The sequence below is a fragment of the Lepidochelys kempii genome, chromosome 4 (assembly GCF_965140265.1).
Source record: "Lepidochelys kempii isolate rLepKem1 chromosome 4, rLepKem1.hap2, whole genome shotgun sequence".
NCBI classification, from domain to species: Eukaryota; Metazoa; Chordata; order Testudines; family Cheloniidae; genus Lepidochelys; species Lepidochelys kempii.
In genome coordinates, this window is record NC_133259.1 from 109,947,194 (window position 1) to 109,972,630 (window position 25,437).

Consider the following 25,437-nt stretch of genomic DNA (forward strand, 5'->3'; position numbering starts at 1 on the left):
ATTTACTGCCCCTGACCTGTCCATGACTTTTACTAAAAATACCCTTGACTAAAACGTAGCCTTACGGATAATCAAGCACTACAGGCCCAAGTTGCACAGCTGATCTTGGACAACCAGTGGCTGCAAGTGAGGCAGGTCAGCACTGAGAATACTGTGCTGTGAACCCAGTGTGCAGTGCTTTGCCTTAAACAGGGGGCTCCACTATCCTTGCTCCAGTGGCTTAATGGGAACTGCCAGCAGTTCCAGTGCTTCATGAACCAGTGCCACCTTCTGTTTCTGATGCATCCCCAAATCTATGGCTCTGATCAGGCCAAGGTGGCCCTGGTAATCTGCCTGCTGACGAGATGTTTTAGACTGGCCCTCCCTCTTCCTGGAAGGCCATAGCCCTGTGCTGTCAGACTGGGATGCTTTTTTCCAATCAGTGCCCGCCATCTTCAATGACCTACACCTAATGCAGACAGCTGAGGTTACCCTGAGGGGACTCCAGCAGGGGCAAGACCCAGTGGCCTCCTGTGCAGCGCACTTCTGTTGCATCAGAATGGATACAGAGTGGAACAAAGCAGCTGTATCAGTTCCAATGGGGCTTATGGGAATAAATAAAAAACGCACTGGCCCCATGTAGAGACACCAAGAGGTTTTTTTGTGTGGACCTCACTATCTGCATAGGTAATCAGCTGTGAGAATAAAGGGATAAGAAAGGAGGTTGCCTCCAACTCCCTTACCATGAACCATGACCCTAGCTTCTGTGTTGCTCATGCGTGCATGCCAATCTGATTTATTGGCGACTCTCACATAAAGAAAAGGAACGCCATCATCTGTGTAACCTGTGCTTCTGCTGTGGTGAACCTGACCATGCCATCTCATTCTACCCAGCATGAACACCGAAGAGCTCGGAAAAACAAGCTGACCCAGGCCTGGTGGAGGGAACTGGCCTGCACCTTGAAAGAAGAGAATATCCTGATACCCTAGTCCTCACTGATATGCACACTAAGCCCCATCCATGGGCTTCTCATTTGCAGGTGTGTATTCAGCTTCACATCCTATGGGATCCCTGACAGATTCCCCTCCAACAGACCCTCATTGGTTCAGGAGCAGCGGACAATTTCATGGCTGCAGTTCAGCCCTATAGATTCCCCTGCTACGCAAGGCCATACCCAACCAGTTGAAATGGTTGACAGCTCTCCACTATCTTCAGATAGAGTTTTGGAGGAGACTGTCCCTCTGGATGCCAGAGAAATAATACAATTTGGTGTGATTCATTCCCTGCATTTTTTCCCCTGATGTTTGGCATGCCCTTTCATGACCTCCTCATTCACTGATGATAACAGAAAGTTATCTTCCCATTGGAATTCTGCTGACAGCATGGCCATGGACTAGCAGACATTGCACCTACACCCCAGAAGGCTCAAATAGGTGTAGTTGTCCACATTGAACACGCACTGGAGGAACTATAGAACTTCTTCCCCCTCCTCTCCTCCCTCCAAGTACCATGAATACACTGATGTCTTTTGAGAAGAAGAATGCAGAAAACCGACCCATATACGAGGCAGACTGCGACTGCCCGACAGAATTTCAGCCAGGGGCAAAGCTGCTGTTTGGGCGGATATACACGGTGTCATAGTCTAAACTGGCAGCATTGTGAGAATCTCCAAGAGAATCTGGCCTGGGGGTTCATCTGCAAATCCTTTTTCATAAAAAATGACAGCCTCCACCTCTGTGTCGATTACCTAGCCATAAATCAGATAATTTGGAACCATTACCTGCTACTCCTGATAGCAGATTTGTTGGACTGCGTGGGGGCTACCTGCATATTCACAAAACTGGATCTCTGGGGAGCTTGCAATCTCATCTGTATCAGAGATAGGGACTGCCTTTTGGATCTGCTACGGCCACTTTGAATATTTAATTATGCCATTCAGACTGACTAATGCCCCAGCAACAATCCAGCACTTCATTAACAATGTGCTATAAGACCTACTGGAACAGTTTGTGGTAGTGTACTTAGATGATATATTAATCTTCTCAGATGATCTAGACAAACATTCAACTCATGTCCCCACTGTCCTGGAGAGACTACAACACATGTTCTCTACGCTAAACGAGAGACATGCGCATTTGATCAGACCTCAACCGAGTTCGTGGGTTTCATCTGGTTGGATTTTTGCAAGGTCCAGGCTGTCCACAACTAGGCAGGCTCCTATAATGTTCATGACCAACAAGGTCTTTTAGGCTTTGTGAACTTCTGCTAGAGGTTCATTTCAAATTTTTCAAAATAAACTTCACTGCCCTACTCTGAAAAAATGCCAAGTTCTCTTGGTTACCAGAAGTCCAGCACACATTTGAGCAATTGAAACTTGCCTTCATCACTACTCCAGTATTGGCCCACTCCAGCATGGCACAAGCTTTCATTGTGAAAGCTGACATCTGTAGAACAGCAATCACGTAACTGCTCTCCCAAAGGCATAAACTCAAGCAAACACTGCATCCCATCACCTACTACTCAAGGAAGCTTACATTTGCTGATAGAAACTGAGATCTTGGACAAGATGCTCCAGGCAGTTAAGGCTGCCTTCAAAGAGTGGCAACATTACTTGGAAGGGGCCTGTCATCCAGTCCAAGTGTTTACGGACCACAAGAACCTGTAGTACCTGCGCAGGGCCAAGACCCTGCACCAACAACAGGTCCAGTGGGCCAGTGAGCATGCATATCCCACATTTCTTCTCCCTGCTCAATTTTACCTTGACCTACTGCCCTGGAACCAGAAATGGCAAGGCTGATGCCTTGTCTCAGGGATATGGCTTTGACCTATGAGGCCCAATTTAGAACCAGCCCACATTCTCAAGTCTTATAACTTTCTTAATGCAGCTCACTGCTAGGACCTACTCATACTCATCCATTTTGCTTCTGTCTCTGGAATTCCACTTGATGAGTTAGCCATTGTCAACCGAGAACCTCACAGTACCCAGGAGGGGATCATATTTGTGTTTTCCCCCAGGACTTGCAAGGGTGGCATTTCTTCAACTATGCCATGATTCCACCTTGGTAGGACACTTAGAGTGATATAAAACTCAATGATCAACATCCCATTTCTTCTGGTGGCCCCAAATGTGCCTCACAATAAAGACCTTTAAGTACCCTTCCAGGCGTGTGCCCACACCAAGATCCCTAGCCAGAAACCCTGCAATCCCCAACCTCTGGATACCCCATCTTGAGCCTGGGAAGCCATTTCCTTTCACTTTGACATGGAACTATCAGAATCCAGTGGTTTCACGACCATCCTGAGAGTGGTAGATTGCTTTTCTAAGATGGCGCACTTTATTCCCTGCACAGGCTTACCCTTGGTGGAAGAAATCGCCTGGCTCTGGATAAACAATGTAATCCGTCTTCATGGCCTTCCAGATCATAATCACCTCTCACTGGAGACCACAATTTACTGCCCACTTCTGGCACGAGACCCTAATTTTTTTAGGAGTCCATGTGCACTAGTCCTGTGCATAATACCCCAGTCAAATGGAAAGAATCAACCAGATCCTTGAACAATAATTAAAATGCTACATGAGCCATCACTAGGATGACTGGTTTTCACTATTATCATATGCAGAGTTCTCAGACAGTAATGCAGACCTTGCATCCACAAGCCACAGCCCCTTCTTTATCAACTGTGGGTACCATCCGTGATTTCACTGACAGCTACCCATCTGCCTCAGACCTAGTACATCACATCCAAGAGGAGGTGATGTGGCATCTTGAAACGGCAAAGGAGAACTACAAAAGGCATATAGACAAACCTAGACAACAGGCCCTGCCGACTATGTAGCAGAAGAGATATGGCTTTCAAGAGAACACTTCCCCACGGACAGACCCTCCCAGAAACTAAACTATTGGTTCCTTGGCCCGTAACACATTTGGCCAATCAACCTGGTCACCTTCAAGCTTCCTTGATCCCTTGAAGTTCACCTTGTGTTCCATGTCTCACTTCTAAGAGAATACATTTTCTCAGAGCTCACTATCACCACCCTACCCGTACAAGTACAGGGTCAGGAAGAATATATTGTTCATAAAGTCCTCGACTCCTCAGATCAAATGGGGAAAATCATGGTACCTGATGGATTGGGAAGGTTATGGCCCAGAGGCTCACACTTGGGAGCCTGCAGAAAATGTTCATGCTTTCACCCTGATTTGGGTCTTCCCTAGGAGCCACCCTGAGAAACCTAGGCCCACATCTCCTGGAGAGCACCCCTAGGGTTGGGGTTGATATCAGAACCCACGGGTCTTGAAACTGGTTACCAGGGTTTATAGGAACAGCCAAGCTCCAGCCCTCCACCTGGCAGCCTGCTGATGCTGATTATATAGGACCCACGAAATCCTGCCCGAGGTTGAACCTCCTCCCATGCAGTGCTATTGGTTGAGTCTCAGAGCACCTGACTGGCCCTACTTATGGCAGCAGCAAAAACAGGAAGCTGTCTGAACAACTGGGCTCCATGCTGTTCTGGACTGTGTGTGACTTGTGCTTCCTGCTCCTGTTCCCCTAGCTTGAATTCCTGACATCCTGATCTGGCATGACTCCTGGCATCCAACTTGTGGTTCTGATCTCCAGTTTGTCTCCTGCTTCTGACTTACCCATATCCTGACCCAGTTGACTCCTGAAGCTTGTCTTGTGATTGTGGACTCTGGCTTTGACTACTAGGTCTGGCTTCCCATGACCTGGCCATGACAGTATGCCATCCTCCAGCGGATGGTTATTTGGTTTTCACTCAGCTGTTGACTATCAGATTCTTAAGAGCCTAATTAGAACCTTTCCTCCAGTAAGGAGCCCTCCCCGTCACTGAGACTTGAATCTGTCAGCTCTTACTAAGCCTCCATTTGAGCCATTAGCTTCATGTTCCATGTCTCACCTATCTATGAAAGTTGCATTCCTTGGGACCACCACCTCCACCAGAAGGGTAGGTGAGGTGGGAGCCCTAGTGGCAGATCCGCCATACACTGTATACCATAAGCAAAATGTTTATTTATGGCTATATCCTAAATTCATTCCCAAGTTGATTTCGGAGTTTCACATAAACCAACCAATCTACTTAACTGCATTTTTTCTAAAACCACGTACATCGTGAAGAGAGGTGGTGTCATTCCCTTGATGTACAATATGCTCTTGCCTTTTGTCTACAAAGGACACAAGTGATTTAGAAAATCTCCTAGACTCTTTATTGGTGTAGCAGAAAGAGTCTGAGATCAAGATATCTCCTCTCAGAGGATCTGTAAGTAAGTGGCTCTTAATTGATAGAGTAAGAATCAATCCTTCTCACATTCCTCCCCGATAGAGAGTGAGAATTCTACCAAGAGTACAAGTGATGTCTATAGCATCGCTTCAGGAAGTGCCTCTGGTTGACATTTGTAAAGCAGTGATGTGGACTTCCATCCATATGTTCAAGACATTATGCTATAGTACAGGACTCCGCCCCTGACATCCTTTGGGACAGCTTCAAATGGTCTGCCACCTGCCTTCTTGAGTACTGCTTGTTAGTTACCCATAATGGAGCACACCAGGACCAGCACTTGAAGAAGAAGAAGAGGGTTGTTTCTAACCTTAAGTAACTGGAGGTTCTTTGAGATGTGTGGTCTGTATACCACTACCCACCCTTCTTTCCCTACGGTTAGGACGTTACTTGGATTTGCAGTAGAGAAGAAACTGGAGGTGCAGTCGGCCTACCTCTCCATTTATCTCCTCAGTAGGATGCACCAGGAGACCAAGGGCATATGCACGGGCCTTTCAGACACTGCTTTCAGAATTCTCCAACTCTGGGCGCATGGAGAGCATGCATATCCCACAGTGGATACAGATAGGGACCACACATCTCAAAGAATCTCCAGTTGCTATAAGATACGTAACCTCACCTTCCTCCACTCCAGCCATGTAGTGCTCCGTGCACGCACCAGTAAATTTGACCACTCAGTTGAAAGCTGCACCGCAAACAGTCAGCAGAGCGCTTCTTTTGGAAGCCTCCTTGCCTCTTTCCATCAGGCAAGATCAGACATTACCACCACTAAGTGTGTGCTGGATATTGTCACCTGTGGACATACCATCCAGTTTCTTTCCCTTTACACCACAACCCCCTTTCCTTATCTATCTTCAGGGACCTTTCTCATGAGAGCCTTTTACAAACAGAAATGGCCTCATTGCCCTGTCTAGATGCCATAGGAGAGGTGCCTTAGGAGTACTGGGAAAGAGGCTTCTACTCCTGGTATTTCCTCATTCGAGAGAAAAAAGGGGCCTTCGTTTTGTTCTAGACCTGAGGAGGCTCAACAAATATGTTTGATGCCTCAGATTCAGGATTGTAACAGGTATCTAGGGAAACATCTACCTGTACCTGGACAACTGGCTGATCAAGGACAAACCTCATGACGTAACCAAGATAACCGTACCTTGAATCCTCACCTTGTTGTCTCAGGGCTAATGGTGAACTACAAAAAGTCATCTCTCACTCTATCCCAGATGATAGGCTTCATAGGAGACCCTATCTGACTCTGTCAGCATGATCATATCTGCCAAAGGACGGATTCTGTTCCCTTTGATCAATCATACATGAAATAAGGTCAAGACCATCTACGATGGTTTGTGCTTGCATAGGATTACTAGGTCATATGTTGTGTACATACATGATGTGCTTGCCATACTTTGCTTGAGGTCACTACAACACCATCAAAGAACAGTGTATTCCCCAGACAAAAACAATATGAACAGATTGGCCACTGTAACACTTCAAATCCTGTGAGAACTCACCTGATGACCCCCCTGAATGTGAGATAAGGGTATGTTTCTCAACTCCTTCCTGTGCAAACTATACTTAATATGGATGCAAAAGTGAGAGGTTGGAGGCCCACCTGAATCACCTCAATTGCAAGAAATTGCATGTGAACGTCCTAGGGCTGAGAGCCATCAGATTGGCCTGTATAGCATGCTTGTCAGTTCGACAGAATTCTGTAGAGCAAATCCTGATGGACAGTACATCTGTGATGCGTAATGTCAACAAACAAGGAGGCCCTTGGTAGATCCCACTTTACCTGGAAGCCATCAAGTTCTGGGAATGGTGTCACCAACGCAGAGTAAACCCCCCGAGCTCCCACTGGCCCTGCACTTTCCAGGGGTCAGCAATTACCTTGAAGACTTCTTAAGCAGAGACGTGATAACCAACCAGCAGTAGTCGCTGGAAATTCATCCTAGACATGATATTCCAGCCAGGGGGGGTTCTGGCCAAAGACCAGTTTGCCACTGCAAATAATGTCAAATGCAACACCTTCTACTATAGAGGTAGCGTGAGCTTGGGATCTCTGCCAGATGTCTTTCTACTCTGCTGGTGTCAAGCTCTCCTTTGCACCTTATCACTAACCCCCCTGATTACCATAATAATATCAAAGATCAGATGGGACAAGGCCACCACTATCAGGATCTCCTCATACTGGCCAAGACCGTTTTGGCTGCCAGACCTACTCCATATGTCCAGTCAATCTCCCATTCATTTTTCCTCTTTGCGTAAACACAATATCTCAGAACATCCAGACCTGCAGTCAATACACCTGACTGCCTGGATGCTGGCCGGATGAGCACTACCGATAGAGAATGCTCCAGGCAGTTCTTATCCACATCAGGAAAGTTTCCACTAGAAGTATCTGCTCTGCAAATGGAAGAGGTTTCCATATGGGCAGCCCAAAAAACCTGACTTGGTTGAAGCCCAGATTCCAAAGATCCTAGACTACATGCTGCTCTTGAAACAATCAGAACTTGCATTAAGCTCTCTGAGTCCACTTAGCAATATCAGCATATCATACACCAGTTCAGTTGCATTCACTTTTCTTACACTCTACAGTGTCAAGATTCATCAAGGACCTTTTTCATGCCTACCCTCCATTTAGACACCAGACTGCTTTCTGGGACCTCAGTGTGATTCTCCTGTATCTCCTGGTGACTCCCTTCAAGCCTCTATCTTTCAAAACATTCTACTTTGTTGCTGTTACATTGGCACAAAGTCTGTGAGATCCAAATCCTTATAGTTGGACCATCTGTATTTTACAGGGACAATATAGTAATGAGACAACACCCTAAATTAATTCCCAAGGTAATCTCAAAATAGCAACTGAATCAGTCACTTACCTTACTGGTCTTCTTTCCAAAACCTCTCTTCTGCAGGAGAAAAGAAACATCACACCTTGGATGTCTCCAGAGCTTCTACTTTACTACCAAGACAGGACTAAACCCTTCTGGCTCTCACTGGCTCTTTGTGGCTGATTTGGGTGTATAGAAAGACCTGGTGATCTTTTCACAGAAACTTTCCAAATGAAATACAGTGCATTTCCCTCTGTTACTAGATGTCCTCCTTCCCCCCAAACATTAGGACACAACTCCACTGAAGTACAGGAGACATCATCATTGGCCTGCTTCAGAAATGCACCAGTCTTATAGATTTGCAAGTAACCCACTGACCTTTGTTAAATGGTATGCATTTGACATGGCAGCCAGGGCAGATACTGAGTTCAGAAGAGTGATACTACAGTCTGTCTGTTTCATCTGTGGAGACTCCTCAATCCCACTATCTCAGGAGAATATTGCTTACTAGTCACCTACAGTGGGGTCCATACTGACACTTACTCAAAGAATAACAAACTATTACTTACCCTACTGTAGCTGGTTCTTCAAGATGTTGTAGTCAATGTGGCTGCTACAACCCACCCTCCATCCCCACTTCAGGAGTTCTTGGCAAACACAGGCTTTGAAATGCAAGGGAACTGAGGGAGAGTTGGCGGTCACCCCATCCTGTGTGCCTCATGTGGGAACACGTGCAGTTCTGATAAATACTGCTAGCTAGAAGAATTGGGTTTTGCATGCATAGGACTAATGCGCACCTACACTGGGATCCTCACTGATTACAACATCTTGAAAAAACACAGTTCCTGTAGGATAAATAACTGTTCTTTCATTTCAGAGTAGCAGCATCCAATGAAGTGAGCTGTAGCTCACGAAAGCTTATGCTCAGATAAATTTGTTAGTCTCTAAGGTGCCACAAGTATTCCTTTTCTTTTTGTTCTTTCATGGACCTTGTCCCCCAAACACACAGATATCGTCATCATTTTGGATCTTTGTATTATTAGTGTATCACGGATCTGCTATTTATTAATATGAACTTGATCTTGAATTACATATGTTCAGATTTATGACCCACATATCAAACCATTATTACTTGTGGCTTATTGGTCTGTTTGAAATGGCAAGTGTAATCTTGGAGTATATCTGTGGAAGAAACAAGGGATGAGAATTCCATTTTATGGCCTTCCCATAAATAAATAAATATCTGTTTTTAAGCCCTCTGATTCCTATGTATGACAATAGGCCCACTTTTTTTTATTTTGACTCACCTTTTTTTTAAAAAATCTTGTTTAACTTTTACAAATGAATTTTGCAAAAAGTTAACTCCTCAACATTTCACACTGTTAATGGAACCAAGATGTCAGAAAATATTACAACATAGGTTATATATTAAAAAGTTGTGCTATGTGTATAAAAATTTACTAACAGAATTCCAAAAAATCCTTAAATTCTTAAATTATTATGATTATTTTGTTACAGGGGATGGAGTGTTAGATCTCTCTACAAAGAAAAGCGCACGGCTGGAAGAGTCAACATACGATCCATCATCATCTGAAAATTCAGTGTCTGGGTAAGCAGCATTTAATATTTTTTTAATATTTGTAAAAGGAAACACTGAAAAAAATCTCTTCTGTGAAGGCAGATTATTTTTTATAACATATTTGTACAGTATATACTGACACACAAATTCAGTTTATATTTTGCTTTCCTCAAGAGTTTCACTCATAAGTGTGTGTCTATGTATATATCATTTGTTTCATTGTCTTTTTCTTTTCTTTCTGTTAAAGAAAAGTTATCAGAACAATCACCAAACTTTAGTTCATGTTACTAAAAATGAACTGAAAACTTAATTACATAATACAAAAGAGTAGGACAGTAGAAGAAAACATAAATTATTATTCAAGGTTTTATTTAGGAAGCTTCCATTTTGCACAAAAATATAACATCCAGATTATATTTTAAAAATATCCTTCAGCTAACATGAACAAGTTAAACAGCTATTATCCTCAATATTTCTCAATGAGAGAGAGAGAAAGAGAGAGAGAGAGTTCCTAATTGTTATACTTACATCATGGTTTTGCCTATAGTGTGTGGTGGCAAACTGCTAAATATGTCCATTCAGCATTAAAAACTAAAAATGTTGTTTCATGTGCTGAAAGCTACCATTACATTAACTGAAACAAAAATAGTGAAATACATTGTTCTGTTGGATTTTGTTATAATTTTGGCATCTTCCCATCCACTAGCCATAGCAGGACCCTTTTTGTCACCTGTACATTTTACAAAATAATTTGTTCCAAATAATACATTTAGCTTTATTTGTTGAATTGTGTAAAATTGTGTTCTGTTAATCTATTAATATGAACAGGTTTTAAAATTATGATTTTATAATTAGAAAATATAAATAGTGATTAGAATTTTAAAAACTGAGTTGTAAATTGACAAAATGGGACTTACTTGTTAATACAGCACTTTATCTTATGAATGTAGAAAAATTAGTCCTGTGGAAATCTGGGGGTTTTGTGTTTGGTAATGTACCTATCACTGCAAATTTTCTATAAGGGGGTTGACTCTTTTATTACTTGTTTAGCGGTAACGTCACGTTTCTACTAACAAAATCTCATTTAGGATTTGGGTACTTAATGGAATGTTAATTGCATAACTAAAATTATAAGTGTTGCTCTGCAAGCATGTATCAAAGGGAAAATAACAAACACATGAGAATATTATCAAATACTGAACTAGGATTTAAAGTTCTTGGAAGGGCTGCTGTAGAAGCCACCGTATGATTTTGACACATTGTAGCATTTTACTATGATAATCAGTAACTACTACATCTCAAAGACTTAAAAGTATCAGAAGCAGTGATGTTACCTAAGCAAGGAGTATAATAAAGGAGTGGACCCTTCCCTTCCATAGCTGTGTGAGAGTCTCTCATACATCAGTTTACCATCGTTTCATTCCATCCATCCAGGAGACTACACAGACACAGAGAGGACTATGTGGAAAGAAGTGCTGAGTTTGCAGATGGTTTGCTCTCAAAAGCTTTGAAAGACATTCAGTCTGGAGCACTGGACATAAATAAAGCAGGCATACTTTATGGCATACCTCAAAAAACTTTACTTCTCCACTTAGAAGCCTTACCAGCAGGAAAGCCTGCACTTTTTAAAAACAAAACTCGAGATTTCAATGATAGTTATTCATTTAAAGACAGAAAAGAAACTTGTGCAGTGCTGCAAAAAGTAGCCTTGTGGGCAAGAGCTCAAGCAGAGCGCACAGAAAAAAGTAAACTAAGTCTACTTGAAACCTCAGAATTAAAATTCCCAACAGCTTCCAGTTACCTCCACCAGTTAACTCTACAGAGAATGGTCACTCAGTTCAAAGAAAAAAGTGAAAATCTACAATATGAAACTTCAAATCCTACTGTACAGTTAAAAATTCCTCAGCTAAGAATAAGTTCTGTGTCCAAACCACAATCTGATAATGCTGGTCTTCTGGATGTCATGTACCATGTTTCCAAAACCTCCTCAGTCTTAGACGGATCAGCTCTTCAAAAACTGAAAAATATACTCCCTAAACAGAACAAAATTGAATGTTCTGGACCTGTAACTCACTCAAGTGTTGACTCCTACTTTCTGCATGGGGACCTCTCTTCTTTATGTCTTAATGTTAAGAATGGAACAGTTGATGGAACATCTGAAAATACAGAAGATGGTTTGGATCGCAAAGACAATAAACAACCAAGGAAAAAACGTGGCCGTTATAGGCAATACGATCATGAAATAATGGAAGAAGCTATTGCTATGGTAATGAGTGGGAAAATGAGTGTTTCCAAAGCACAAGGAATTTATGGGGTACCTCACAGCACTTTAGAATACAAAGTTAAAGAAAGATCTGGAACACTGAAGACTCCGCCGAAGAAGAAACTTCGATTACCAGACACTGGGTTATTTAATATGACAGATTCAGGGACTGGCAGCTGCAAAAACAGCAGCAAGCCTGTGTAGATTAATTGTTAGCAAATTGTTTGGGGGGTGTGTGTGTGTGTGTGTGTGTGTATATGTCTGTCTGTATACACACACATACGAGAAATACATATGCTCACACTGACAGAAGACATGAAATTATACAGTTCAAAAACCACATACATGCCTTTTGAAAAGTAGTTTTATTCAGGGTTTTCACTGTGGACAGAATTATAGAGTTCTCCCTTAATTCTGATAGTGTGTATTTAATAAAATCCTTGTATAAATAGGTGAAAAATATTCAGGTTTTCTTTAGTAGTCAATAGCATAAAATGTTTGGGGAAAACAAGTATTTGTCATGTGAAGCATTATTTTTAGTTGATAAAGAACCACATTAGCCATTGAATAAACCATCTTATTATCGAAATTCATGACCCATGGTTTGTAAACTTTTATACTTCACAAAATACTTGCAATAGTTTGTAAGTAGTTCAGAATACACAAATCAAGGGATTGTTTTTCTTTTACAAAGTTAGTTCCTTACCAAGGAAATGGATATGTGAAGTATTAGTAGGAGGTAGTACATTCTGTGGAAGAAAATAATAAAAACATCATAACTAGATCTCCAATACAACTAGAAAAAACCAAAACATTTCATTAATAAAAATGTGTGATAGCAGACATAAAACTGCATTTTTATCATTTTAAGAAGAATTTTGTTGTTCATTTAGCAAGAAATTGGTGTTTACAAAATATACATTTATGAAAACTGACAAATTACTGTAGCTATAGAATTATTAAATATGAAAGAAGATGGAATACTAAGTATAAAATAAACTTAATTATTAACCTAATTTTCCTTTTTAGTTTGGAGAATAAGACAACTTCTAAAGTTTAAGAAGAAAGTTGGAATGCAACTTAGAGCATGTTCATAATGTGCACAGAATGAGCTTGAGAATGGATATTAAATGTGCTGGTTAGTTAATGTTATGACTACTTTAAATTCATTTAAGGATTGTCACACTCCTTATATTGAAAAACAAAAAACTCACTGTAACTATAATGTATTTGCTGCTGTGACATTTCAAACCTTTTCAGTTTATCAAAATGAATATCAAGTTTTCATTTTGGTGGGCCGATACACTATTGTTTTGCTAATAACCAAATTTACAGTTCAGGGTCTTGACAGATTCACAAATATTAAACAGTGAAGCTGTTTTGAACTTTCAGTAGTATAAATTCATTATAAATTTGGTAGAAGCTAGGCAGTTCATTTAAAATATGTGACTTAATAGAATCTAAGAGAGACTAGCTGTCTTCAGATTGCAGTTTTTAAATTAATTTCCAAGTATTTACATTGGATTTTAAATAATATGTAATTTTGGTGGTGTAATGTCATAAAGCATGTGTCTACATAAGAATGAATACTTGCTTTATACATTCGAAATTAAACATCTGTGCCCTTTTTCCAATTAAAATTTAGGTTTAGATTGCTTTTTCTAAACCAAATCAAACATATCCAGAAACACTTACCCTTTTTTCTACTTTTTGTAAATTTTCTCACACACATACATTGTCAGACATGTTTTTTGCTTAAATTTGCCTTTGTATAGGCTGAGTATCCTATGTGAATGTAAGAATACATTACACGTGTAGGGCCACATCATGTAATTGACTTTCAAAAGAAACTTGAACTCAGTGGGAAGTTTCCCTCAAAAATTTATGGTAAAATCTAGCTCTTGGCTATTAACCTAATTACAGGTAATTTCTTATTTTTTAAAATAAATTAATCCATAAGAAGTTAAGTGAAACTGCACAACCACCAACATATCAATCTTTTGGTCTCTTAGATCTATAGTGTACCCTCTTCAACTATTAAGGTTTACTTGCATATTAGAAATGGAATCCTTCTGTAAAAATAATTGTATCTAATAACAAGTAGGATACATATAAGCAGGTGTCAGGGTCATCGTTGATTTTTAAAGAATTAAGCCATATTTTGTGAGGGCCAGAAAGATGAATTTGTTGATGTATACTCCCCAGTGGAAAACAAAATTAACAGTACCTAAAGGTTTCGAAATCTCTCTTTATACAGAATTTTACTTGCAGAAGTTTTGGGGGCTTCAATACATTGCCTAATATTTGTACCACACTAAAAAATTTTTATTCCTCAGACAATATTATAAATTGAGTCAGAAGTTTATATTGAAGGCAAGTTACAGTACACTTTTTATATCATTTAAAAGATGACCTGACCAAAAATTGACAGGATTCATAAAATCAGGGATCATTTTACTATTCACTTAACAGTGATCAGTAGTTTTATATGTAATATTATAATTAATTTTCAGCATTTTAGTACTTGTATTTATTTATTTTTTTGGTCAGAAATAGTATATTAAAATATTTTTTGATAGTTTATAGATGATGCTCGACCTGTAAGTGTTTAAAAAGAAACAGAATTATTTGTTTCTAATTATTAGATTAACTTTTGATTACACAACTAAGGAAAGGCAGGGAAATGTGTAGGTTCCCCTTCCCTAACTCCAGTGTATTCCATTTAAATGTCATTTAAGTTGTACCTTTGAACTGTTTTATAAATTCAGTTACCAGTCACTACTTCGTAATTGACAATTTCTGAAAATTCATGTTTCAGCAGACTTTTAAATGAAGGCGAAAGCAAGCCCTACATGCTTTCTACTTATTTGAATGTTTCTCAAGTATTTTATATTAAAAAACAGTGCCTCTGTTTTTAGAACTACTGCTCAGTAAAGTTGTTTAAACCATTTCTGGTAGCTAATGACAATTTTATATTAAATTGTATATTAACTTTAGTGAGACTGATTTTTTTTTTAGTTGTTTACAGTACAAATACTTGTATTTGTTTTTTAATTGCAGTATTTCCATTGTCGCAGTAATTTAGTAAAACTCTGTGGCTGCCTTGATTTTTTGACAGATTTTGTTAATAACTGATTTTTAGGCAATTAGTTATATTTATGCATAAATCAATTGCACTATAATTCATGAATTATTTATTACAATATTTTCTAATGAATTCCATGTATTTGTCTTGTGTTGTAAATGTACTGTAATTCTGTTTCCTCTTTGTGTTGTTATATACCTAAATCTGATTGTATGAATTTAATTGTTTAGTTAACGTGTTTCTACGTTGTAATTTGTAGTAAAGCACTTCAATGCTTTTGCACATAAATTTACAACAACACTGATGTGTGATTGATTTTGCTCATTCAGTAAAACAAAAGAAAAAAAGACCATATACTGGCTCATTTGACTTACTCCTTAGGCACAAATTTACTATTAGTCTAATAAGTTCATGATAGAACTTGCTTTTGACAGTTATTGCTACAATGAACATATTTATAAAGCAAAAATAATTGTCACAAGGAAGACTGATTCTCAAAATATGATGGTCTGCTAATAAATTAGGCACACTTTAGAAAATTAAAATGTCCTAAAGTATAGGAGTCGCACAAAATTGTTTTATCAGTTTTCAACTGCAAACCGATCTGTATAAATTGAATGCTTATTTTACTACTAATCTGTTCAGAAAGCTTTATTCATTTAATTTGTTAAACTTTCTTCAGCCAATATATTTATTTATTAAATATATGCATTGGGGCATAGAAAAAGGGAGAACATTTATACAGATAATTTATATGGCCAGTAATTTTTTTTTGTTCTCCCGTTGACTACTTGAAAACATTTTTGTTCCTCCCAAGTCCAGTTTCCTTTCTGCTCATTTCTTCATAGAAGCTGTAATCATGTTATAAAGCATCTCTGGAGGAAAAAGCTGAGGCTGGAACTCCGAGGGAGAAAATCTTGTTTAGAATCATAGAATATCAAGGTTGGAAGGGACCCCAGGAGGTCATCTAGTCCAACCCCCTGCTCAAAGCAGGACCAATCCCCAATTTTTGCCCCACATCCCTAAATGGACCCCTCAAGGATTGAACTCACAACCTGGGGTTTAGCAGGCCAATGCTCAAACCAGTGAGCTATCCCTCTCCCAGTTCCTCTTTGATAGTTTCCTTGGGTTGGAAGAGAAAACAGATCTTGATATTTTATATGTTAATTCTATACAAAATAGGCCATGACACCTGTCCTCAAATTTGGTGGGTCACTATGTGATGACCCTATGCCTTTGTGCAAACTTTGACCCCCACAAATAATCACCAGTTTTCCAGTTGTTGCCCCTGGCACTGAGCAGGGGATCTCAGTAGAAAGGATAATACAGTCCCAGGTTCTATTATAATTTCCACCGAATCTGTGAATTGCTTCACTTTGGCGGACAAGATGTGTTGATCCTCTTGCCCCTAACCCAACCCGTTTCTATCCCCTCCTTCTACATGAACCCTGTACCCACAGAACCTCTACCATGGAATTCATAAAAAGATGAAGAGTCCTGTGAAGACAGGAATTGTAGCTACCGCTGCGCACAGGAAGGGGAAAGATTCATGTATGACTCTACAGGGCTAGTAACCTGGACCTCTGTGTTTGACACTGCCACTTTTTGCCATGGGAATTACTGTGATACTATAGATTCTGTATAATGACGACACAACAGGATGAAAGAGAAAAAGAGGGGAAAGAATTTGCTGAAGCACAATTCTTTAATATTTAACGAAAGTGGTTGGAAAGCTATTAAAAACATGAAAGTTGAATGAATTCGTTTACATATACACAAAATCCCTCTGTAGAAATGTTCGTATCTCTTTAAAGTAAATGCTTTGTTTTAAACAGATTTTTAGGCCTATGTCCTGCGCAGCAGCCAAGCTGTGCTCAACATACTTTAGTGCAGGGTGGTGCAAAGGTAACTCTTAACATTTTGCATTCCCCTGAACCTGGGATCACATAGTCCATGCATAAGTTAGAGCAGCATGAGCTGCATATGATTTTATAGGGCTGTTCTGGCAACTAAGGATCACTGGAGTATAGGGATGTCATACCCACTCTACTGATGGCCAGGGAAGCGGTGGTGTACAAGCAATAGTGACTGTGCACACCTGAGAATAACTGTACACAGTGGGAAAACCTTCAGTGGCAAGCTTTGAGCTGGAAGACCTGGCCCATAACTTTGAGAGACCTTTAGGAACACTGAAGTTTCTTACACTAGTGAGCATATATTTTCTTTAGATGGATGTTCTAATATTCTTGATTCGTCAAATGTTTAAAAAAGTAATCTTATAAAGAACACTAATAGTCCATAATTGATAACGCATTTATATGCGTGGAGAGCATATAAAGACAGATTCCTGTCTGGAGGCTTCAGTTTATGTAGGTATTTTTTACCACACCAATCACGGTGAATTAAGTGCTTATCAAAGTTGTAATTTGATAGGTGTTTCTTTAAACTACAGCATATAATATTACTGAACAAACTATTAAATAACATGTTAAAGCCCTATTACTATGTTCAAGAATTTTTATTTCTATTTTTAAATGACAAAATGTGTTCCTAAATTAAAAAAAAAAAATAGAAAATACCTTTTATTTATTTATCTATCCAGTGTGATTACAGAAGTCAATTTTTAATCTAATTTTTCTATTTCGCTTTCAGTCTTGGCTTTTGTATTTTTGTTTGATTTTTGTTTTTTGTTGTTTTTTTGGTTGATCGGTTTGTTTTTGGTATTTCAATAAATCTGATAAGTTGTTCTACATTTTATTATTGCTATAATTGGAGTTCCACATAAAATAAGGTTAGCTGATTGGGTCCTAAACTCACTCATGGTGGTAATATCATTACAGGCTCCACAATACAGTAGAGTTTCATTTTAGATGACAGATGCAAATAATTTTGTCTTTTCATGTCATTTAATTGAATTTTAATTACAAGTTCAGCTAATAACATCAGGATTCAGTTAGGATTTTAAGAGATAGTAGCATCAACCTGATGGTTCACTTTGAACACCTTCAAACTTTTATATAAAATGTTTCAGGAGAGGAAGAAAATCACCAGGAATTATTAAGCATAGTTGATTGCTTTTATAGCATACAACTTAAAACTTACCTCGGGCAATAATTTATACATACAAAACTATGCATGTACAAATCTTAGTAAGAACGATGAAGTAATTTATGGCTTTTTATCATTCAGACAGGATACTAGTTTGTTTACATTTGTTGAGTAATGAATTAATAATTTATATACATGGTATATTAAAATGTAAAACCAATCAAAATGAAATTTTGCCAAAATGGAGATTTAAATGTTGAAAATGATTGGCAAGAGGAATAGGGTGAATAGTTAGTGTCATGTTCAGAGTTTGGTGATATGTTTAAAAAATATATACTTTTCTAAAACAGAATACTTTTAATATTATTTGCTGCTCTTGCTATTGGTACCAGTAAAAGTTCTGAATTATAGAGGATAACTATTTTATTTTAGTTACTATTCAACAGTGGTTTTTGTGTTTAGTTGAAGAAAGATCTATTATTTCTACAATGGAACATTTTCAGCTTTTCAATTTAAATGATTGATTAGGTAAGTAGTAACTTTAGTTTTAATAAATTTGTGTTGAGAAATCAGTAGTTAAGAAGATAGTATTTTATAACTGATTTTGTTTTGGTTGAGTATCTGAGAACAGCTATTTTGAAGTCTTATTTAGATATAGACACTTAAGTTAACCTGATATTTAAAGGGATTCAATCTCATTTGGTCTGCAAGTTATTTACTTCCTTTTTTTGTCTTCTAGTGTGTGTGTGTGTGTGTGTGTGTGTGTTTTGAGAGAGATGCAGTGGAAGTCTGTGGCAGATTTATGCTACTGGGGTAAAAAAGGGAATCTATATCTTAAAAGAACATTAACGTCAGTGATGGCTTCTAAAGTTATTTCTATGGCCTACTAAGGTTGAATGTCCTTTTAAACAAATTTTTCAAGTTCATATTGAACATCTTATGGGCTGTGCTGCATAACACATACAGTAAGGAAGGGATGGTCTTGTGGTTAAAACACATAATCTGGAGTCAGAGGAGAGGGGTTCTCTCCCTGTCTCTGCCACAAGCATCCACTGTGACACTGGACATTGGACAAATCATTTTACCCCTCTCCATTTACACCTGTAAAATAAGGATAATACTTACCTCACATGTTTGTTGTGAGGGTTAATTCATTAATGTTTGCAAGGAAATTTGAAATACTGGATGAAAGATGCCATGAAATAAATAGTATTATAATTATTGTATTTGAGAAATGCTGGATTTCAAACAATTTTTCCTTTGTTGAGTAAAATGTTTTTTTCACTGAATATTTTCCTACTTAACATGCTAGAAATATTGTACTGTATATAACATACATATCAGCTGTAGTGAAATAGTTCTATTAGAAATTTGCAAATACGATAAATGAACTATGTAAAGGAAATGGAAATAATTTTTCCATGCCTTTTCAGGATTTCAGTCTTCTGTTTAACAGTTAAAACTGTAACATACATCATATTTTACTGTAATTTATTTTTTGTTTTGATTTGTTTTTGTTTTCAGTTCAACAGTTGGTGAAAAATCAGAGGAAGCAACTAAATTGGAAAAAGGAAAATCGGCACTAAACAAGGTTTTGGAATCCTTGTGCTCTTACCACTGGCAGCAGATTTTGGCTATTTTGAAATTTTTAATCCAAGACAAAAATGTTCCTTCACTTTGCAGTTGCCTGCAACCTCATATTATCCATTCAGAAATTCAGAACTCCCTCATTGAAGATGATATCCATGTTCCATTTTGTAGTTCTGATGGACATATGGTGACAAAAAGATGCTGTTTACAAAATCAAAATCCAAACACTTGTTTACCATCTCTGTGTGTTTGTAGTAAAGATTTGCACTGTTTGCCATGTCAGACTGTAGCTACTGGATGTATTAAGACAGTAGTGAATAAAAGGATTTCTCACAGTTGTAATCCTCATAGGTGCTATACAGGACAACTACAAAACTATAACAACAAGTACTCTGTGACGGCAGCAACTTGTACATCCTTTTCTTCAACCGAAGACTATGATTTGTCAAACAGCATTAAAAGTTCTAGTAGATCTCGCAGCCCATCACCCCCTCCATTGTCACCTGTACAAAGTAATGAAACTGAAACATTGGAAGGATCACCTATAGATTTTCCAGCTTTAGACAACAAATTTGAAATAACCATTAATCAACCTCCATCTCTCTTGCCAGCAGAAGGAAGCAATAGAGAGTATGAAGATGAAGGTAAACTATGCAAAGGAAAAGGATTTGGTTACTCAAATGAAACGCGGCTGTCAACAGATCAAGAAAGCAGCAAATGTGTTATAAATTCTGAAAAGTTTGAAAATGGTGAACATTCTGCCATTTTTCAAGATTTAATTGATCGTATTAATGAAAAATTAAAATCAATAGAAACTACAGATATAACAACCAATCTTGTAAAATTGTCTGAGAGTAACAGGGCACCAGAAAACGATAATGTAAAATTGGGGGACTTCATAACATCTCTATTGCACGATGCTAAAGCAAGTGATTACACTTTTATGGAGTTACTGAGCCAACATGATAAACAAGTGGAAAATAAAATTATCCAAACCAGATTTCGCAAACGTCAGGAAACTTTATTCGCAATGTATAATTCTCCTGATTCACCACTGATTAGGCGACAGTCTTTGCAAATCAAGAGGGAACTTGCAAGTCTTGATGAAACTTTTATAAGGAAAAAGTCAACTTTAGAGAGAAATGTAAAGAAGTCTACCAAAAAATATGGTAAAATGTCAGCAAACAAAGGAGACAGTTACAACATGTTCGAAGACAAAGCTTTAAAAAATCCTGACAATCTAGGTATGAGATGTCAAGCTAAATCCATGTCTTTGCCAGTGTGTCAAGCAGAATCAATGGGACTACCTCTGAATAATTTTGAAACTAACTCTGGTTTTGTAGCATTTTCAGAAAACAATGTTACTATAGTAGACCAGACTAACTTTGCAAAAACACAAGGAGATTATGCAATTGAAAAAGAGCGTGATCAGAGTCCTTTGAAGGGGGAATATAATGGAATCTTGGGCAGAACTAAACGTAACATTGTGCCTCCTGGATGGTACTCTGTATATGTAACAAATGACTTTTTATGTAGAAAATCCTCCAAAACAAAAAAATCTCCTGAAAATTTGGAGAGAGATAATATCGTTAAAGATCTTCAAGCTGAAAGATCTATTGATGTAAATAAGATTGTAAGGAACACAAATCTACAAGTTGTTGTGGAGCGCTTGGAAGATACAATAAACATAGCCAAAAAGACTAAAAGTCCATTGTTGGATAGTTATAAAATATCCAGTACATTTGAGTGTGATATGAACGAAACTGCTAGGAGAGGCCTACATTTTAACATGGGTGAAAAAGGATGTGCAGGACAGAGTTTCCTCCCCCAGTCTCACTTGTCATGCAGCAATACATGCAAAACAGAGTGTGTGCCAACAAGAAAATACAAAGAAGTTCTAGATCAAGGACTTGGTAACAACCTTTTGAAAACTTCATCATCTGATTCAGGCAGATTGACTTTCAGTAATGGGGATGTACAAACAAGATCTGAAGTTGGGGAGAGTGCATCTCTCCTAGGTTACTCTAGCCCAATAAAACTTATGTTTGTCTCAGAGGTTAATAGTAGTGAAGGAGTGAAATATACTTTAACTGCTGCCAGTGCATCTTCTACAGCAAACACCAATCTTTGTTTATTTCAGAAGCATCCAGACACAATATCAGGAAAAAAATCTAAAACAAGTGATCTTGTTCATGAAATCTGCATTGGAGACTCTGGATATAATGGTAATGAAAGTGACAGTAAAGAGGAATCAAATTTTGATAATGCTGAGACAACTGCAGATACTTGTGCAGCAGGTGAAACTGACTTAAATTATTTTAAGCAAAGTGAAGAAACTGTGGAAAAATCAAATAGTGGCAATGAACCTGTTTTAAAAAGAAAACCTGGTAGGCCTAAAAAAATAGGGCCTCAGGTTGTAAAACAGGTTAAGCGACCAATTGGACGACCTCCAAAGCCTAAAATAAACATGGCTGAAAATAGTGACCTTAGAAGTGAACCCACCAGTGTTGGGAAAACCACCAAATCTGATGTAACAGTGATGAAAGAAGTTATCAGTAACAAGAATATTACTGTGACAGTTGTTTTCGGAAGGTCAAGAAGAACTAAAAGGCATGTTTCTGAAGGTAATATCAATATAATTAATGCTATGCCTACACAACATGATTCCAATTTTACAAATGACTGTAGTGAACTGAGGCAAAATACAGAAACTGAAAGTGGTTTTGCAGAAATAGTAAAAGTCTTACAGAATTCTGCTACTGAAAATGAAGTCTCTGGGTCTGGTTATGAATATATTAGACCTATCAAGAATAATCCACTGTTACCACACCTTTACAGCAATATCATACAACCAAATCAGAAGCCTTTAACTATCACTAGAAAGCCTGGTAGACCAGCAAAGGTAAAAATCTCTGGCATATCAGTGACTGTTAATAGAGTTTCACCTCAGGAAAGAAAAGTAAGTATTAGTGGCTGCCTACCTCCATTACAGCAACAGCATGTGTTAGAAAAAAAAATATCACAAGAGAAGAATAATCAACCGTGCAATAAGATGAATGAAATAAAGAACGTTCAGAATGACACTACCACGGTTTCATCTGTGATTACTACAGAATCAAGAAAACATGAAATTCCTTTGAGGCATTCTGTTAGAGACAGAAGACCATCACTGCATTTCTTACATTCATTAGCATCTTCTAGCACATTTACTTGTAGAAGTGCCTTGCTACGTAAATCATATAAGCTCCGTTTGAAAAAAGCTAAGGATCAAAGGGAAAAACATATGCAATCAAATCTGAGGATAGTATCCAACGATACCTCAGAAACTAAAAATCCAGGGAGTGAAGAAAAGGGTTCAGAGGTAAATGAATTCAGGTCTGTTAATGAAATATCACTGGATCCCATTTTTTCATCAAATCCTTCTCTCAGGTGGTGGGCTACTTCCACTTCACGTGACTCTTTGTTGGAAGAACTAAATAATAGATTTGAACAGATAACTAATACCTGGTTGCAAGTGGGTGGAAATGAATTTGAAAAGCGTTTATATGAAAAAAGCCATCATGTTGAACAAGATTGTAGCATTAAAGTGTCAAGACCTTTGGACACCTGCCTTGTAGAACTTGAAGCATCACCTATAAAAATGCTTTTCCAGAAGAAGTGTAATATAAATGAACTTAGTACTTGGTTTATGCAAACAACAGAAACACAGTCCCTCTCTCTAGTGAGAAAGGCAAATGCTCGCAATCCTTTGGAAGTAATTAGTACTAGAGAGATGAAGATGGGAAGTAAACAATCTGATCTTAATACTACTCCTTTCAGAAAGCACTTTAAAAAGTTTGCACTATCCTCTCCTTCAGAGCCAGCTGGGAAATTACAAATTTTGCATAAAATGGTCCAGGCTCCAGTCTTAAATATGAAAAGTAATTTCACACTAGCCAAATTAAGAAGAACTGAATTTAAGAAGTTACAACATGACAGGTGGAGACAAGTGAAAAAAATGTATAACCATGGAACAGGTGACTGGAAATCTAAAAGGCGAAACTTAAGATTTTTCTGCCAAAGCCAGTTTTTTAAAAATACAAGTGGGAAAATCAGTGATGTAGTGTCCATGAACCAAGGAAAAAGTACAGTAAAAACCCAGCCCACTGAAATCTTAGAATCTCACAATAGAATCTTGTCAACTGGAACTGAAGTCAAAGATACATTTCTTCCACAGACAATAGAATTGTCGGACTTCAGCACACATCCTGGTTTAACAAATATTTTTAAATCACATTCAGAGATAAATGGAACAAGTTATAATCAAAAAAATGTTGGAAAAGCACAGAACCAACTTAAAATGAGTCAAAGTACATGGAGAGCCAAAACCTTTAAAGATTGTAGAATATTTCTGAGAAAACTCAACCATATCGAACAGCATAAATCATTTAAGTTAAACATTTACTCTCCGGAAGCTGTTGAAAATAGAAGCAATCAGACCTACACTGAAGAAAAAAGGCATTGTACTTTAAGGTCCTATTCTGGTAGGCAAGATGTATTAAAGGGAAAAGAAAAGGATGTGGAGACATGTAAGGGAACTAATCCTTCCAAAATGACTGCAATGCTGGATGACCAATTAGACAGCAAAAAATCAAACAAATGTGTAAATAATGAGAGCCCTGCTGCTAGTTCTGAAGTTCTTAACAAAATAAACATAAGAAAAAGACCACAATGGGAGACCACTGATATGAATATAAGAAAAAGGCATAAGAGACAATCATGCAGTACTGGACAAATGATGAATTATTACTCAAAATACCAACTAGGTAAGTTTCCCCCCTTCCCCCCCACTAATTTTAAAATACTCATTTTAGAGTATAACCGAAAGAGAAGTAGAATAGCTGGAAACATTAAAATGTGTACTGTGTGGGTCAAAAATATCCAGTCTTCAAAAAGTAGTATTACTGAACAATTTATAATACCAAAAGCATAGTGCTGAAAGTCCAGTTAAATTTTTTAAAATACTTTATCATTTTACTAAAGTTTGCCATTTGCTTTTACAATAGATATATTACACTATCCAGGCTGAAGATACACTTAATGACAAGCAATGAGCTACTTTTAGTAGCATAGTCTGAGCAAGACAGGTGAAATTCTGACATCATTAAAGTCAAAGTCAATTGGAGTTTTGTCATTGATTTCACCCATACGGCATAGGCAGGATTTCACCTATGCCGTCCTTGGTATGTCAAGGAGGAGTTAACTACAAAATATATTTACATTGAGATACAAAGTTACAGCACAGTTAAACAAAAGAATTCATTTTTTCTCATTTGACATTGATTGAAATACAAATCTATAATAGGACTCATAATTAAACAGTAAGATATGACCGGTAGTATTGTGTATTTCTGGGCAATTATTTACTAGAATTTCTGTGGTAGGTCCCGATTCGATGCCACTTGAAATCAATGAAAAGATTTCTGTTGATGCTGATAGATTTTGTAGTGATCCCTTAATATACAAAACCAGATGTGGAGTGATCCTAATTAAGTGAGACATACAATAATCACACTGAAATGCATTTGCCCTAGAATGTTGTATTGCTATTGTGAAATGCAATTTGTACATAAGAAAGAACAGTAAGATATTTATAGGGCATAATTGCGCAGGTTTGACGTTGTCATGGCCATAATATAGTTAAAAATATAGGGTCCGATTGTGAAATTCTTATTCATGACTGTGAACCCTTACTAACATAAGTAGTCCTGTTGATTTTAATAATACTACTCAGG

At 38.0% G+C, this 25,437-nt stretch overlaps 1 protein-coding gene across 12 annotated transcripts in view; it reads left to right on the top strand.

Moving 5' to 3' along the window:
* LCORL (ligand dependent nuclear receptor corepressor like) overlaps positions 1-25,437 on the top strand; it is a 182,293-nt gene that overhangs the window by 135,908 nt on the left and 20,948 nt on the right. For 9 of the 12 annotated variants that reach the window (XM_073342419.1, XM_073342418.1, XM_073342415.1 and 6 more), the window contains 2 exons: positions 9,617-9,707; positions 19,598-24,468. In XM_073342419.1, the coding sequence (XP_073198520.1) occupies positions 9,617-9,707; positions 19,598-24,468 (4,962 nt within the window). Of the gene's footprint in view, positions 1-9,616; positions 9,708-11,111; positions 16,970-19,597; positions 24,469-25,437 lie in introns of those variants that run through there. The other 3 variants (XM_073342426.1, XM_073342432.1, XM_073342428.1) reach the window with 3 other exon arrangements.